At 41.1% G+C, this 18,193-nt stretch overlaps 1 protein-coding gene across 3 annotated transcripts in view; it reads right to left on the bottom strand.

Annotated features, from left to right (window-relative positions):
- Window positions 1–18,193, bottom strand: part of TAFA1 (TAFA chemokine like family member 1) — a 636,784-nt gene that overhangs the window by 17,111 nt on the left and 601,480 nt on the right. For all 3 annotated transcript variants that reach the window (XR_013262309.1, XM_077451976.1, XM_077451975.1), the window contains exon 5: window positions 10,975–11,099. Coding sequence is in view for 2 of the 3 variants with exons in the window: in XM_077451976.1 (XP_077308102.1) it covers window positions 10,975–11,099 (125 nt within the window). In the remaining variant the exon portion in view is untranslated. The remainder of the gene's footprint in view (window positions 1–10,974; window positions 11,100–18,193) is intronic.

Here is an 18,193-nt window from a genome sequence, read left to right as displayed (position 1 = left end):
GAAATATATACTTCCTATACTAAAATGAAATATCCTGCCGTGTAATCATTATGCTTAAATGAAGTCATATTCAGGACAGCCATATACAGAATCTATTTTAGTTCATTCTGCAATTTTAATGGTTTAACCTTAATTAATAATTAAAACTGTAATTATTATTGTACATTTATTATAAAATTTCTGCAGGAAAAGGACACATTTTTACTGGAGGACATAACAGTGTGGTTAATTCTTTATGTATTTATAAATCTACATGGATTGAAATGCATTGTTCATCTGGAATACATTAAACGGTAGCAATTTCATAACTGATCACATTTTTTTTTTTTAAGGTATTATGAAAATCAACAAATCAGAGATGCTAAAAACTGGAAGTTGGCTTTACCAACAAATTAAACCCACAGTAACAAAGCTCAATTTTCTGATTCTTTTCCCCGTTAACTTGCTTTAATATCATCACCATCATTATCACTTCTATGCTGATTAGCCTCAGTTTTCCATCTAGTGAACATAATGTGAAACTTTCTCGATTGAAGAATTTCAAGAAAAAATACCCTGTTATGACCACTAGAGGGCGTTAACAACCATAGAAAATAATCATGTTAGACAAACTACCCTGTTTCCTTGAAAAAGAAGACCTAGCGTGATTTCCGGTAATGGCTGCAATATAAGGCCTACCCTGTTTCCCCCGTAAATAAGCCCTACCCTGAAAATAAGACCTACAAGGACTTTAACTAGGGCTTATTTGGGGGGTAGGGCTTATATTGCAGCCATCACTGACAATCACGCTAGGTCTTATTTTTGGGGAAACAGGGTACAACATTTTTAGTTGCGGCTGTACAAACGCTTGTCACATTCGCACAGCACATTGTTTATAAATAGACCCCCAAGATCTATTTATTTTCAATTGACTGCCTTACTGCAATTCAAGTTAAAGAGGAACTTTGACCAACTTCCACATTTTTATTTCCCCCGCACTTACCTGATGGTGGTATCTACGAATTTTAGATACTCACCTATCCATTGGATCAGCGTTGACCCGCAGAGATCATCTCATGCCTGGCTACAGCTCCATCCGGCACCACCATGTTCTATCTGACACCAGAACGTGGTGCGGAGAAGGTGTTTCATGCGTATTTCCCGCACCACATTCAAAACACACTGAGGTTGATTTACTAACGGCAAATAGACTGTGCACTTTGCAATGTGCAGTTGCACTCTGGAAGTGCAGTTGCCCAGGACTCAGTAAATGAGGTAAGGCTTCATTTTGCAAAGAATACCCAATCACGTCCAAGGAAAATTAAAAAAAACTGAATTTTTGAATGCATATGATTGGATGATGGAAGTCATCAGAGCTTCTGCTCTTTTACTGAGCATTGGAGCAACTGCTCTTGCAGAGTGCAAGTGCACTTTGCAAAGTGCACAGTCTATTTGTCTTTAGTAAATCAACCTCACTGTCTTTGCAATCTGCTGCAGGTGGCAATACATTGTTAACGGCACCTCAAATGCAGATTGCAAGCGCAGTGGGCACCAGATCGCATGCTACTGCAATATCATGTAATTTGGTGCGGCATGTTTTTGCACTGCTTTTTGGTGCGTTTTGGTGCGTTTTGCAATCACACTACAGAGGAACGCACAGGAATCTCACAGGAATGCACACTGTATTTCTCTGTGATTCTGGTGTGAGCCGGCCCTAAAACTTAACACCAGGCAGATATAAAGTACAATATAATGCAAATATGTAGCTTTTCGTTTTTTTTGACACAATAAAGTTTTTTTTTGTATTCAAAATTAACAGCTATACAATCATACTAACATTTGTACATGAGGTTTGTTATGTAGGAGTTTAAAATAAATGATATATGCTTTTAAATGCAATTAGTGTTGATATCAGCCTCTTGTAATCTCCTGTACAGCAATGAGTTGGGAGATAGGGGGGACTGTTCAGAGCTGATTAGAATCTGATGTATACACATGTCCTGATAGGAAGCATGTTTTTTGGCGTTAATGCATTCTATGCATTAAGGTCAAAAAACTTTCTGGGTGCAGCAGCCCCCCAGCCCCCCCCCTTTATACTTACCTAAATCTGATCTCGATCCAGCGATATGCATGAGAGTAGCGATTCTCCTGGATCTCTCTCTCTCTCATTGGCTTACACAACAGTAGGAGCCATTGGGGGTTGATTTACTAAAGGCACACAGACTTTGCAAAGTTGCTCCAGAGCTTAGTAAATGAGGTAAAGCTTCACTTTGCAAAGAGTATCCAATTACATGTAAGGAAAATTAAAAAAAAAACAGCATTTTAGACTACACATGATTGGATGATGGAAGTCAGCAGCGCTTCTGCTCATTTACTAAGCTCTGGAGCAACTGCACTTGCAGAGTGCAGCTCCTCTTTGCAAAGTGCACAGTCTTTTTGCCTTTAGTAAATCAACCACACAGTCTGGGGGCATGGAGGGGACCAGCGGCCTGTATTGTTTAACTACAGCAGGGAAAAGTCAGGTCACCACCCTGACTGTGTTCTGTGGCAGGTTGTGTAAATATCAAGAGTGACCCACAAAAATGACAAACTTGTCAGGTAAAGCTCATCCCATACACAGTGGGCAAGATTAAGGCCTCTTTCATATGGGGCGGATCAGTGATGATCCGCCCCGTGAACATCCGCTTGCTCAGCGGTGATGGCTCCGTCGATCCCCGCTAAGCCAGCAGGTGACAGGTCTGTCTCTGCACAGTCCGATCGTGCTTACAAGGCTTAAGGCTAGGTTCACACGCTCGCATGTCGGGATCATGTGGTTTTCCTGACAAGCACAGACACGCACTGTCCTTTAGTAGATGCGCAGCAATGCTATTAGTTACACATTTCCTAATGGACACATTTTCACACACACCAAAGCACATGGTGCCGCAGCACGTTTAGGAGATATTTACAGTACCTATAGGTAAGACTTATTATAGGCTTACCTATAGATACAAGTCAGAGATGGGAGTTTACTCCCAGTTTAAAGAGGGAGTCCGGGGAAATTTTTTTTTTTTTTTAAGTCAGCAGCTACAAATACTACAGCTGCTGACTTTTAATTAATGGACACTTACCTTTCCTGGAGTCCAGCGATGTCGGCAGCCGATGCCGAGCAATCGCTCGGCTCTCGGCTGCTGCCGGCGCCATTCTCGATGAGGGAATCAGGAAGTGAAGCATTGTGGCTTCACTTCCCGGTTCTCTACTGCATATGCGCAAGCCGCGCAGCTCAATGGGAATGATCCGCGCTGTCTCTGGGATCCGTGTGTGTCCCAGCAGACAGCGTGCCGGGACAGGAAGAGGCATAGACTCCCGTGGGAGTCTATGCCTGGAAGTGGGTGCAAATACCTGTCTTAGACAGCTATCTGCACCCCCCTCACCCCTGAAAGGTGCCAAATGTGTCACCGGAGGGGGGGTTCCGAAAAGCGGAGGTTCAATTTTTGTGTGAACCTCCACTTTAAGTTCTGACCTCAATAAGATGACTTTTAGTTGCTTGATCAGGCACTTTGAATATGATCACTCTCGTTTGCAAGGTTTCATTTTATACGATTGGTAGTGCTAAAAGTGGAGATGAGCGAATCATTTTTCCGATTAGGGAAAACCCAGCGAATCTCACCTTTCTCTTAGCAGATCATGGCTCTACCTGAATAAAATGATTTATGGAGAATCAGGAAATTTTCAAATAAAGTCAATCATAAAGCTAATTTGCAGGCTGGACAAATCTACATCCATGTAATCAGGCACGTTGAAAACGTCTGATTGGAAAGAAGGTGACATTTAACAAGTCTGCCAGATTCATGAATCAATGTACTCGTCTCTCATTACAAGCACTTCTGCTGTAAGTATATCATTATCATTTAGGTCAGCCAGCAGTGTCAATCATAAAGACTGATATAGAGAGGTGTGGCCTGGGAGCCTAGCTGAACTGATTTAAAGTGATTGTAAAGGATCGTTTTTTTTATTTTTTTTTAATAACAAACATGTCATACTTACCTCCACTGTGCAGCTTGTTTTGCACAGAGTGGCCCCGAACATCTTCTTCTGGGGTCCCACAGTGGCTCTTGCGGCTTCTCCTCGCATCAGATAACCCCCTAGGATAGTGATGGTGAACCTTGGCACCCCAGATGTTTTGGAACTACATTTCCCATGATGCTCATGCACTCTGCTGTGTAGTGGAGCATCATGGGAAATGTAGTTCCAAAACATCTGGGGTGCCAAGGTTCACCATCACTGCCCTAGGAGAAGCTCTCTTCCAAGGGGGTTGCCTTGCGGGCGCGCTCCTGAGTCCAGCGTCCACAGACACGAATGCTGTACTGCCAACCTGTAGCAGTATAAGTATGTGAGCTGGTCGGCAAGTGGTTAAACGTTGATTACTATCTGTCAAGCTAAATTATTCAGGAGAGGTTGTAAAACATCCCGTGTACATTAAGCCTAAATGCCAATTTATGGGATTTACATAGAAAAACGACCCTTGCTATACAACCCTCCTCCTCTGCACTGCAAGGGTAAAAATGCTTGGTAATTCTAGGGGAAGAGGAGTAAGGTTTAATGCTGCATTCACATGGGTGGCCAGGGCAGATTGTTTGCTGCATTACACACTCACAGCAATACTCTGTTGTATGGCTGAGTACAAACTGGCCAAAAACTGTTTTCTGAAGAAAGAAAACAGAACCCATACTCAACCGCAAAAACAGTTTCTTATGCCTGGGAACCGGTGATCTGGCTAAAGTGCCTCCATACTCCAAAAGTTGAACTTATAGTAAGGACAAGCTGACTAGCCGACTACTCGCGGCATCCATAAAATGTAAGTCTTTATTGGCTACATAGTAAAACACAACAGTAAGAAGCTAACATGTTTCGGCTAAAACAACCTATCTATGAGGCTATTTAATTAGCTTGTTATGTTCTATTATGTAGCCAATAAAGACTTACATTTTATGGATGCCACCAAGGATCCAGCTTGAACTTACTGCTGGATGCACACTGACTGCATCCAGAGTCAGCTGAGGGATCTATTTGCATGTAACCATGGATGAGTGGTTACTTGCAAACAGCAGTGGCACCAGACATTGATTTGTACAGAGGACAGTGTGTGCGGGCAGCGTTTACAGCTGCCAACAAGAGTCTACTGCTTCATGCCAATGGTCTCTTCCCCAGACGACTTCCAAGGAGACGAAACTCGTTGGGAGAACCTCACTGCTGTGATTTTTGAGAAAGCGCTATGTCAACTGCAGAAATGTAAGTTTGATACCTTTTTTTAATAAATGTATACGTTTTTACGAAATTACGCTATTTTGGTTCCATATTTTCATTCTGTATGATCGTCTGGTGGAGTGTGATCTGTTCTATTGATTGGAGGATATTTGGCATTGGGTTTGGTTTTGGAGGAGTTTCTGCATCAACCAGTTCTACGCTTTATGGTTCCCTGGAGGCCATCTAATCGTTCTGAACCAAAGCCGCTTAGACCCTTCGGGCGTATGTCCGTTTGGGTCACAAGGGTCCGGTAAGCCTAAAATCTGTTCCAGGTGGCGGTGTTCACATAAGGGTGTACTGTGCACTTTTTGGATTTTCTGGAAGATATTTGTCACTACTCTTCACGCTGAGGGGGATTGTTGATGGTTCCTCGTGCAGACATTGCACCAATCTTCACTGGAGCATGTTTTGCATGCTTTGCATGTTTTTTATTCACGTGTAATATTCATACATATACACAGTTGATGTAATGAGTATTGGGGCAACCCGTTAAATAAGTATAAGTTTACATTTTGGACAGAGACTTTCTCTTTGCACATATTTATTATATTTATTTTATTTAGCGCAACACTTTCTTAATATATCAATGGTCTCTTCTGACCGCTGCTATTTGTCTACTTAAAGGTAGCCTTATCTAGGTAGGCCTTTTCTATAAGATGCTCGTTGACCTCATCAGCTACAGTGCTGGGCCAATAGCTCTGCATAGTAAGTGCGGATGACCACCCACAAGTTGGAGCGAAGGAGAGCACCAGAGCCTGCCATAGCAAGGAGAAATGCAAGTATTGCTTATTACTTACTTACTTATTACTTACTTATTACTCATCTGCTACAGTTAATCATTTAAAACTTGCAGTGCAAGGGTTGTTTTTTGTATCTCCTGAAAGGGGGCTTAAAATCCCTAGAACAGGGGTCTCCAAACTTTCTCAGCAAGGAGCCGGCTTACTGTCCTTCAGGCTTTAGAGGGGCCAGACTGTGGCCATTGGGAGTAGAAAATGCCCCAGCATCAGTGACCCATCATTGGTTTTAATTTGAAGAATAGTGCCAGGGGCACTTCCACATTCTCCCATCCAAGTAGGAGGAATGGTGCTCCATCATTGGTGTCAGTTGGTGGAATAGTGGCCCCAAGGGCTAGATAAAGGCAAGCAATGAGCCACATCTGGGCCGCAGTATGGAGACCACTGCCCTAGAAGAACATGTGCTGAAATTCCCCTTTAAATTCTAGCTATAAATATATTGCAATAACCCAAGCTGTGTAATGAAAATGACTTTTTTTGTTCCACTTTAGTAAGCAGGAACTCACATCTGTTTTGCCAGCAGTTCCTACAGAGAAAGCTTCTGGGCTTTGTAATTGATAGAAACTCTGGGATTTTGTATAGCGTCTATAAAACGTAATTCTCTGTCTCTAGCATATACCTGAGATTAAGATGGAAATCTCTGATAAGCTTTTACATGTAATGGAGTGAATTTCACCGAGCTTGTCTTTTATATTCTCGTCTAATTTAAAATCCGCTCACATAATCATTTGCCAGTAATAATGCTTGCGTGTAAATTGCAGGTGTAATTATTTATCCTATTTATCACCTCTACAGGGTACAGCTGTAAACAGTCATAAGAAGGAGTCATAATAGGCTGGGGACCCTCACACCCTAATGAGTGCTTAACTATTATGCAGAAAGGTGGGGATTTCTGTAATGGGTCAGTAGAGAAAACGCGTCGGTCTTATTATCATGATCCATTTCTTTAGCCATGTAGGATAAAGCAACACGGTCATTTAAAAACAAACCTTTATTAAATAGATAAAAGTAAAAATAAATAAAAGGCCATTAAAAGACATTTCTGCAATACTTACCTTCAATCCGGAGCTGGCTCCACAGTAATAGTCACTTTCTCCACTAGATATATTCAATTTCCGAGTCAAATGACATCCATCAACATTCAGTGCTGTTCCTCTAAGTTCAGGAGCTGTCATGGACCCCCCCCCCCCCCGCCCTGTAACTGGACACTGAAGGAGAAGCAGCATACTAGAGATGGCCTTATTTCTCTACCAGTCTGCTCCTCTATTCAGCAGACTCCTTGATTTGCTCCATATGCTGCTGCTCCTTCCCCCAGCCTATGTTCTGCTGCGCAGGGGCTGCAAGAGGCTGATGTCAAATGCTAAAACAAATAAATATATGGATGACGTATTAATGAATATGGAGCTGTATTAATGTGTGTCCTTTGTATCTGCCTGGAGTTAGGCTTTAAATTCCCTCTCCTCAGCAGCATATACGGTACCTTCTCTTTGCAATGATTGTCTCGGAAGGCCTTCCAGAGCAAGGAAATAAAGCCTTGTGTATGCTCCAACTTGTTTCCACCCCCAAGGAACAGCTTTGGGCCAATCAATAGGCACCATTGTTGTTGTGTAAGCATTAGAGGAGTCACATACTCCACCATATCAGAAAGTAGTGGGTACTTCTCTTTGCTACACTGGAGAAAAGGGGGGACATTATAAATATATTATATCTGCTGATTGGTAGCACATAAGGGGTTATTTACAAAAGGCAACTCCACTTTGCACTGCAAGGGCACTTGGAAGTGCAGTCGCTCTAAATCTAAGGGGTAGATCTGAAATGAGTGGAAGCTCTGCTGACTTTATCATCCAATCATGTGCAAGCTAAAATGCTGTTTTTAATTTTTCTTGCATGTCCCCCTCGGATCTACAGCGACTTTACTTCCAAGTGCACTTGCAGTGCAAAGTGGATTTTCCTTTAGTAAATAACCCCCATAGTATTCTAAAACGTGTTTAGATAGGTAACATACTTCAGCTATGAGTAGTATCATTTATTTTGGAAAGGCGATATTAAATTCTGCCCCCACACAAAATAGTTTTGGATTATGGGGGAGAAGGTTTACAACTACTGTACTGCCAGATTTAAAGTGATATTAACCACTTCAGCCCCGCACCATTTGGCTGCGTAATGACCAGGCCACTTTTAGCGATCCGACACTGCGTTGCTTTAACTGACAATTGTGCATTCGTGCGACGTGGCTCCCAAACAACATTGACATCCTTTTTTTCCCACAAATAGAGATTTCTTTTGGTGGTATTTGATCACCTCTGCGGTTTTTATATTTTTGAAAACAAAAATAGAGCGGCAATTTTGAAAAAAAAAGCAATATTTTTTACTTTTTGCTACAATAAATATCCCCAAAAAATCTATAAAATTTTTTTTTTTCCTCAGTTTAAGGCGATATGTATTCGTCTACATATTTTTGGTAAAAAAAATTGCAGTTTATTGATTGGTTTGCACAAAAGTTATAGTATCTACAAAATAGGAGATAGTTTTATGGCATTTTCATTAATAATTTTTTTTTTTTTACTAGTGATGGCGGCAATCAGCAATTTTTATCGTGACTGCGACATGTATATAGTGGACACATCGGACAATTTTGACACATTTTTGGGATCACTGGCATTATTACAGCAATCAATGCTATAAAATTGCATTGATTACTGTAAAAATGTCACTGGCAGTGAAGGGGTTAACCACTGAGGGTGGGGGAGGGGTTAAGTGTGTCCTAGGTAGTGATTCTAACTGTCTGGGTGATGGGCTAGCAGTGACATGACACTGATCGCTGCTCCTGATGAGAGGGAGCAGACCATCAGTGTTCTGTCACTAGGCAGAACGGGGAGATGCTGTGTTTACACAGTTTTTTTATTAGACAAGTTTTTTTTGACAGTGACGTGGATCTCTGCCCATCCACCCCCTCTCCGGGCTCCTCTTGCTTTTCAGTGTGCAGTGACTTTGCAGCAGTCAATGCAGTAGCTTTACATGCTCTGCTTTGAGACCATGCCTGGCTGCCCAACTTTATCAGAAATTCTAGTAGCCCTGTCTCCATCATCCCATATGACGGCTATGGAACCAGATGGCAACTTGGGCCCCAAACCTGGGAGCAGGATTTCCCAAACCAATCTGTGTAGACTCTTCAGGAGCTGCCCACTCATGGACCAAGGTATATTTGCTGACCTGATGGGGTCCAGGCCTTATACCAGTGTACTGTCTGTATCCACCTATCAGCAGCTTTTTTTTTTTTTGGCAGACTCTGTTAGTGACAGTTCTGTAATGGGTCTGTACAACTGGTGAGGGCCAACCCAGCCGCTGTTGGACCCAGGTAACCCTGTTGACCTGATGGGGCCCAGGCCTCATACCAGAGTACTGTCTGTAATCCACATATTGGTGTATTTTTTAGGTGGACTCTATTAGTGATATTTCTGTAATGGTCTGCACAATCGGCGAGGGTCAACCCTCCCTGCTAGATTTATTTATATAATAAAAAAGTAACAGGGGGACTTTAAAAGATAGATGGCAACAGCTAAAATTACAATGTGGACAAGAACAGAGTCAGAGATCATACTAGGAAGATATTGTTGTTGGAGTAGCCAAGACATAGAAGAAGCCAGGAGCTGGACTCTAATTCACATATAAATAAAATGTCACTTTTGGGTGGACTGACCCAATAAAAATATGTTCCAGCATCAATATGACTAATTTGTTTGAAGATCTACAGAATGTCTAGTCATTCCATTTGAACTGAAATGCCACGTACACACAATCGAATTGTCCGGCGGACTTGGTCCGGCAAACAATCCGGCAAACAATCCGGCAAACAATCCGCCGGACTTTATAACGAACGGACTTGGCCACACACGGACACTCCAAAAGTCCGGCGATTGCTAGCGCGATGACGTACAGCACGTACGGCGGGACTAGAAAAAGGAAGTTCAATAGCCAGTAGCCAATAGCTTCCTTCTCGTACTTCAGAGCATGCGTCATTCTTAGTCCGCTGGACTAGCACACTGACGAACGGGTTGTCCGCTGAAAGCCAAGTCCGGCGGACAAATTTTGAGTCAAAACTACTTTCTAAGTACAATTCGATCGTATGTATGCGGCAAAAGACATTTTAAATTAGGTGTTTGCTTTTAAACTATATACAAAGAACCAGGTGATCCCCCTAAAGTTCCCCAGGGACAGTAAAAGGCAGAACATACCTTCTGTTAAAAGTAAATGTAAGCAGGGCTTTTTTTCAGCGGGAACTTGGGGGGGACCTCCAGCACTGAATGTATGTAATGGCAAGGTGTGCCCAAGGGTCTATTGATGCAGGCTGCTGGGGGATCTATTGTTGCTGTTGGAGCTCTAATGTTGCTGGAGGGGGTTGGTTGTTGCTGGAAGGAATCTATTGTTGCTGGGGGGAGGTATTATGTTACGAGGTATCTATTGTTGCTGAGGGGATCTATTGTTGCTGGAGGATTTATTGTTGCTTGTGGGATTTAGTGGTTTGGAGAGGGGGGGGGGGGGGGGGCTATTGTTGGCTGCAGGGGATCTGGTGGGTGGGTAGGGGGTGGAACCAAGGGATGGTGCTTGGAGATGGGTAAAGGATGGAGACAAGGATTGACTCTTCAGGGGACTACTTGCACCTTTTCTCTGAGAAAAAAGCCCTGAGGGTAAGTAAACAGTAAGCCAGCAACAAGCTTATACATTTACAGTATATTAAAACTGTCTTACATTAAACTGGCTAAAGGTATACAGTATGATTGATAGCTTTGCTGGCATGCTGCTTTTAAATTGCCATAAAATGTATTGGTCTTGGCGACAATTGATTTTTTTCTTTCAGTTTTCTTAAATTTTCTATGTTTTTTGACTGTTAATTATGTAGTATGACTATACTTACTCTTGTGGTCTTTATCTTATTGCCAGTTGCGCACATCCATCCTGAGTTATCTGGGAGGGTCTTACATTCTTCTCCTTCTAAACATGGCTCCATTTCACACCACCACTTCCCAATGACTATCGAAGCTGGGAAAAAAAAAAGGCAATGCTCAGTAAGTTGAATTTCTCCAAGCCTTATCCCTGTTGTCTTCCAACAATGCTACATTTCCACAGCTATCAGAGTATCGCATATAGGCAGATTAGGGTCTGTTCACATCTGTGTGCTTTACTGAATAAAAATAAAATGGCAATAAACTTGTAATGGAAGCAAATTAAAAAGGCTCATCCTGAGTTGTGTAAAGTCCAGAAGTGTTTTATTTTTTTTATTTTTTTAATTAGAGCCTAATTACATTTTCCATATGCATCAAAACAGAATCTGGGTGCACGCAACTTCTTCAAGTGCAGTTGTGAAGTGGTAAGATCATTGCTAAGTGTCAGAGAACTCACAGTGCTAATGCCCATCTCCGTGCAGCAGTGGCTAATTCCCATTCCGCTAATGCCAATGGGCATGCGCGGCGAACGAGTTCCGGAACGAATGTGCGCACTCATGCACCCATGCAAAAGTGGGTTCACGTTAGCGTCTGCCAATCCTGGCACATGGGCCCTATATAAACACAGTCTCTGCCTGATACCAGAGCTGAATCGTCTTCAGCTTGTTCCTAAGTTCTCCTGGATCACCCCTGCCTGTTATCTACCTCTACCGATTATACAGACCTTGGCTTGGATTCTCTACTATGGTTCTGCTTTCTGATTCTGTACCTCACTGCCAGCCCGTTGCCAACCCTCTGCCTGTCCTTGACTGCGAACTTGCCTTCCGTTTATGTACCTTGTTGCCAGCCAGTTGCCAACCTTTGCCTGTTCCTGACGTTGCAGTTGAATCCATACTTACCTGCCTGGCTCCCGCTGAACAGTTCTGGTGATCAGTCTTCACACCTTCCTCCGAGAGGATCCTGTATCTCCAAGCTCCAGTCTTCAGCTTGCAGGCACCTGCACCCTTTCGTTTGCCCCAGCACTCCCTGTCCCCAGTACCAGGGGTGTTGGGACCGGAACCGTGCAAGAGGCCACTCTCAGCAGTTCTGACTCCGCTATAAGGTACATGACACTAAGGACATTTTTCCCCTTTTCAACAAGAATTCCCCAAACACATTAAAGCCCAACTCTGGCAAATCTGAAAATTCTGCTTCCTCACTTCAAGGACAAACTGCTTGCTTAGTCTAGGGAAGCATAAAAGCACTTTTACTTACCCGAAATTCCATTCCCACAGTGCTGGACTGTCCTTCGATGTCATGCAGGACTACAGACCCAAGCAAAGGGCCAGTTTACTGTCCTTCAGACTTTAGGGGGACCGTACTGGGGTCAGTGGGAGTAGAAAATGTCCTGTGGTCCAGTGGAAGTAAGCAATACCCCATCGTTGGTATCAGTGAATCGTGCTCCATCATTGGTGTCAATTGAAGGATTAGTGCTCCGTGAATCAAGTCTTGTTCAGCCTGATGGTGGTGGTGTAGTGGCACAGGGAATTTCTGCTGCCTCTTTATACCAAGAAGCATTTGAATGGCATTGGGTATTGTTGGCTGACCAACAAAGTAAAAAAATTAGGAACAAATGATAAAAATGTAAAATCCATACAGCATTACACCCCATTTTATACTTATCTACCCTATCACAGGCATACACCTCTCCCTGACCCTATGCAAGCTATGAAAAATCTCAGTAAATTGTTTCACCAAGTGAACTTACCTTCACAGTTATTATTGTATTTAAGTTATTTTTTCACCAATACTGTTTTTGTACAGAAGCATTGCTCCATAGTCAGTAACAATGCAGGGAGGCCTGTACATTGTTGTGTTTGGGTTGTTCATTTAACAAAAAAATATGTTGCTACCCAGAGCATCTATGCAGGTCAGGAAAGCTGAATAAATTGCTACACAGGGACCTTTAGTCTAAATTTGGTGGCAAAGGCACAAAGATGACACATTTGCCAAAGGCATATTCACCAGGTGTCAGGCTGAAGCTTCCAGCTTCACAGTCCGATGCCTCCACAGCTGCAATGTTCTTCTTAACTTTACATGCAAATCTGAGTCAACCAGGAGTCCTGTTTAGAATTCATTACAGAAGAAGAGACTCAACAAGCTGTCAAATAGTCATTCTTTAAAAGGGATATTTGAGAAAGCATGCTCCCTGAATCCCTTGTCTTTTAAAGTGAGCCTATCACAAGCCAGAGCAATCCAGACTATGTATGATGAACAGATGTGGAGGTTACCTTGATTAGAAATTAAACTTTGTAGTAAAATGATCTAGTGATAGAGGCAACATGAATTTATATTTAAACCTTGACTTATTAAGTGAAGGTCAAACTTAGGTCTGCCTCCTAAGTCTTTTTATTGGTCCCTTCGTGTGGCTACAGCTTCAATGACCAGAAGTGGCCTTCGGGGGTTCAAGGGGGACTTTTGCAGAACAGCATTTGGTGAACTGTTCAAGAGGCGTCCTTGATGTGCACAATACTGGAAACACTGTGCTACATTTAAAGCCACTCTGGGCTTGCTCCCACCAGTGGCCGTGTTATACTAGGTCCGATGGTCTTCCCGACGGACTTTTGGCAGAGTTCCAACAGACTTTCCGAATGAACGGACTTGGCCACACACGAAGTCCATTCGAAAGTCCGTTTTTTTTTGCTACTTCAGCAAATTTTTCCACGAGGCCCCAATCAACTTTACGTTCATTTACGTCCTCCTCGTCTTCACATCATTGTAGCTTTATTCTTATCCAATCCTTTTTTTTTTTTTAAGTTGCTAAAATCCTTTATTTTGATCCAACAGAAAAAAAGAAGCTCTCAAAACTATTCATACAAACCTATCTCTCTCCATCCTCTACTTATTCCTCCCCCCCACCCTCCACCTTCATCTATTTCACTATGCGAGAAATTGATTCGATTTCTGTCTTCCCTGTTTTCCTGTTAGCTTCTTATATGCTCTGCATAGCTCCATGTTTTTTTGAAATTTCTCCACTCTTGCAATTTGTCTGCTATTAACAATCTCTTATCACCATAACTATCGCTTCACCTGTCCATACAATAGGTTTTTTCTACTGCATCTATCCACTCCCAGATTGGTGGACTTTCCTCTTCTTGCCAATTCTTAGGTATCAATCTTTTTGCGGCATTTAAGAGATGCGGGACCAGTGACTCTTGATACTTTTTTACTTCCCCTTTGTACCATGGAATAATACTATCCATGCATCTTCTGGGATCGTTATGTTAGTTATATCTTTTATATAGTATAAAATCTTTTTCCAATATTTATTAATTTTTGGACAACTCCGCCACAGGTGGGTCATTGTTCCTGCAACCTTGCACCCTCGCCAACAGTCCCCTGACTTACTTGGCTGAAATTTGCAGACTTTGTCTGGTGTGGCATACCATCTAGAACTACATTTATAATTAATTTCTACCGTGTTACTATCGGCCGCCGACCTATGTATTCATTTAAAAATTTTCCCCTGAGTGCTTTTATTGCATTGTGCGCCTAATTCCCTTTCCCATTTCTGTATGAAAAGCAGGCTCTCCAGCTCCCCTCCCTCAGACAGGAGCCTATACAGCCTGGAGATTATTCCTTTCGGGTTATCTGTTAAACACAGCCGCTCCAGGGGCGACATCTCTTCTTCAGTTCTTAATGGTTGCGGTAAGCCCCCAACAAAGTGAGCCAGCTGAAGGTACCGCCATTCATCTATTCTTCCTAATTCCCCTTTGTGTTTTAATTCGTGCAGTGACAAAATCTTCCTATTTTTTATAATGTCTCTCACTTGTGCCTTCTCTTTTTTCAACCAATTCCCACCATTAATCTTTAACCCTGGAGCAAAGTATTCATTCTTTTTTAAAGCTATAAGTGGGGAATTATACTGACCGAAAGTCAGTTTTGAACGTGATGACGTAAGAAGGGACTGAAAAAGAAAGTTCAATAGCCAGTAGCCAATAGCTTCCTTTGCATCGTATTTGGGCCGTCAGACCAGCATACAGACGAACGGTTTTCCTGATAGGAATTGAGTCTGTCGGACAGATTTGAAACATGTTCTATTTCTAGATCCGTCAGATTTTTTTTAATGAAAAACGATCGGATTAGCCCACACACAATCGGATTGTGTGATGGACTGAGTCAGTCGGACCTAGTCTGCCGGAAAGTCTGGTCGTGTGTACACGACATATGGGTCCATTAGCACTGATGCACTGTGGTAAGAAGTGTTAAGGCCTGTGCACACGATTGGACTTTTTGACAACAAACATGCAAATTAGCTGTTTTAAGGCAACATCCGACTGTGTGTAAGCTCCATGGGACAAACTTTTTCAGTTTTCATCTGACTTTTGTTGGCTGTGCAAATGGACAAACTTTTTCACAACATAAGTCCGATGGAGCAAAGTCCGATCGTGTGTACACAAAACCATGGGACTTTTGTACAAAGTACAAACACGCATGCTCAAAACCAATGCAAAAGATCAGAAAACAATACAGAAGTTGACCAAAGGTGGCACCGGAGTGTCGTCAGTACGTTGAAACGTCACTAAGTTCGTGTTTGTTGTCTAAAAAGTCCAATTGTGTGCATGCAATACAAATTTACGGCCAACGCCCTTCGTACAAAAGTCCACGGGAAAGTTTGTACAAAGTCCGATCATGTGTATGAGGCTTTTGAAGGAGTAGTAAAATGTACATCATACTGCCCATTACTACAACACAAGTTAACGATAAATACCGTGTGTGACATTAATTTAGGATGGCACTTACGCTTGTACAGTAGTTACGTTTGCACCTGAAGTACAGAGCATGACAATGCACACAACATTTTGTGCACTAAGCTGCACTGCCACCCCTTTTTAAAATTACCAAGCTGCCCTAAATTTGGCTTCTCCATTGACTCCAATAAAGTAAACTTTTATTAGAAGTTTGCTTTACACATCTAAAACATGCCAAAAGCACAAAGGTGTAAATGGGTCTTTAAAGCAAAAATCTAATGTTTTTAGATCAGTTATTTTTTTTAAATTATATATATATATATATATATAAATCCAACAAATAAAGGAGATGGAGCACCTATCTTTCTGCTTCTGTTTAAAAGTCCATGTTATACACAACTGAGAGCAAGATTGCTCTCAGTTCTATATATATATATATATATATATATATATATATATATATATATATAAAACCCCCTTTATTCACAGGATTATACAGTTAGTGGTATGTGGAAATCTGATGAAAGTTGAAGCACGAATACCAAACAATTGTAGTACATAATAATTATATATATTACAGTGAAAAAAACTGAAACGACAGGATTTGGGTTTGTACGGACTGTTTCTGTTTTCTCTTCTTTTCTTCTTTTCTGTTTCCCTTTCTTTTATTGGGATGTGGTACCACTTTGCAATATATGAGGTATAGGAATAGGTATGTTCTAATTATATATAGCTGGTCCCTTGGCTTTCCTGTCTTTTTGCACCTCCCTTTCTTCATGTGTTCAATACTTTTTCCCCTTCTCATTCCATTGTATTACACATAACTTATTTCTGAACTTATTTTCTTTGGATTCTTTGTATGTATGAATTGTATATATATTTATACACATATATAAATATATATATATATATATATATATATATATATATATATATATATATATATATATATATATATATATATATACATATGGGTGTGTGTATTTCAATTAAACAACTAGTATGTTGTGCATGAGTTGCTCAGTTTGCTCCTTCTAATAAGAAAACTTGCATGCTTTTTAGGAGCCCCTGTATAACTGACAAAGCTTAAAGCTATTCAGGTTGCAGCAAAACAGCATTTAAAGTGGATGCCGCCACCCCAAGATGCAGTTGGGGGAGATGCGCAGGAGTTGCACAAAAATCGGTTTTCTAGTAGCAAGAGATCAGTAACTTGGGACCTGGAGGATTTGCAGAGAAGAGAGAAGCGCAATGGACATAATGGTGAGGAACGGCTTTAATCTATTATCAATGGAGCTGAAGGTGAGATCAGGTATGCTGGTGCACTTGCCGCCAGCTTGTAACTTAATATGAAATAATAATATTCAATATTTTATATTTAATTATACGGTAGTACAGTAAAAAAAAAAAATTAAAGTGACTTTCTTCCTGGGGGTAATAAATAGATATATTATATGCAAAGAACAACATCCATTCTCTTTAAACTGGATTTTTATCCTTTAGCTAAGATGATACATGTCCTCTACTGCACACCATACCGGTGCTCTCTGTTCTTTGATGGCTTGTGATGTCAAAAAGGGACAACATTAAGGCTACTTTAATAGCCCCTTTTACACTCCTTGTGTTTATCAAGATAATAAGCCGTGCATACATTTAAATAATAATTAGCATGGCTCCATGTGTTGCCAAAAGACAGCTTGTCTTCACAATTCCTCCTCTTTGTAGTGGAGCTTCTGCAGATTTCATTTTAGGCAAATAAAAACAAGAAAGCCTAACCCACTTGGCAGCGCTACAGAATCTTTCACAATGAAAATCCTCAGAGGCTGCACATAACATCTTAAATGATCTGGACACGGTGCTCCTTTGAATTAAAAGCAGATCTAAGGATTTTGCAGCTATTACTAGGGGCTATTTTTCATTGCATGCAGCATATGAACAGCATAAGAATGCCAGGAGTGGAGATGGAAATATACAATCAGACACTAACAATCAAACAGGCTTCATCAAACTGTCATCATTAAAAAAAAAAAGTTTGGGAGATTTAAAACATTTGCTTGTCGTTTTAATTACTGCGGTACAGGAATAGCCAAAGAATGTTGCAAATGCAAAAAAAATAAAAATAAAAAATGTAAAATAAACAATTTAAAGCAATTAGACTGAAGTTATTTGAAAGAGTTGTCTAGGTTCTTAATGTGGTCGCTATTAAAAACTCAGGTCTAAACAGGAAGCGTTTCTATGGTTTTACATAGTAAAGATGTCTAGATGTCTTAATATAACATTAAAATGTTTTCATTTGTTTGAAGTAGGGAAGACTACTAATATGCTAATTACTAGAACCCAAAAATGTGTTGGACTTTAAATATAACTCCTTGGGTGTAATAGACACGGACTCATAATGTATATAAAATATAACAATTTTATTAAAGATATCACAAATATGAAAAAATAATCTAAAAAAACAAAT

The sequence above is a fragment of the Lithobates pipiens genome, unplaced genomic scaffold (assembly GCF_037356315.1).
Source record: "Lithobates pipiens isolate NorthernLeopardFrog02 unplaced genomic scaffold, aLitPip1_a1.2 Scaffold_23, whole genome shotgun sequence".
NCBI lineage: Eukaryota > Metazoa > Chordata > Amphibia > Anura > Ranidae > Lithobates > Lithobates pipiens.
This window is presented reverse-complemented; position numbering and strand designations above follow the sequence as displayed.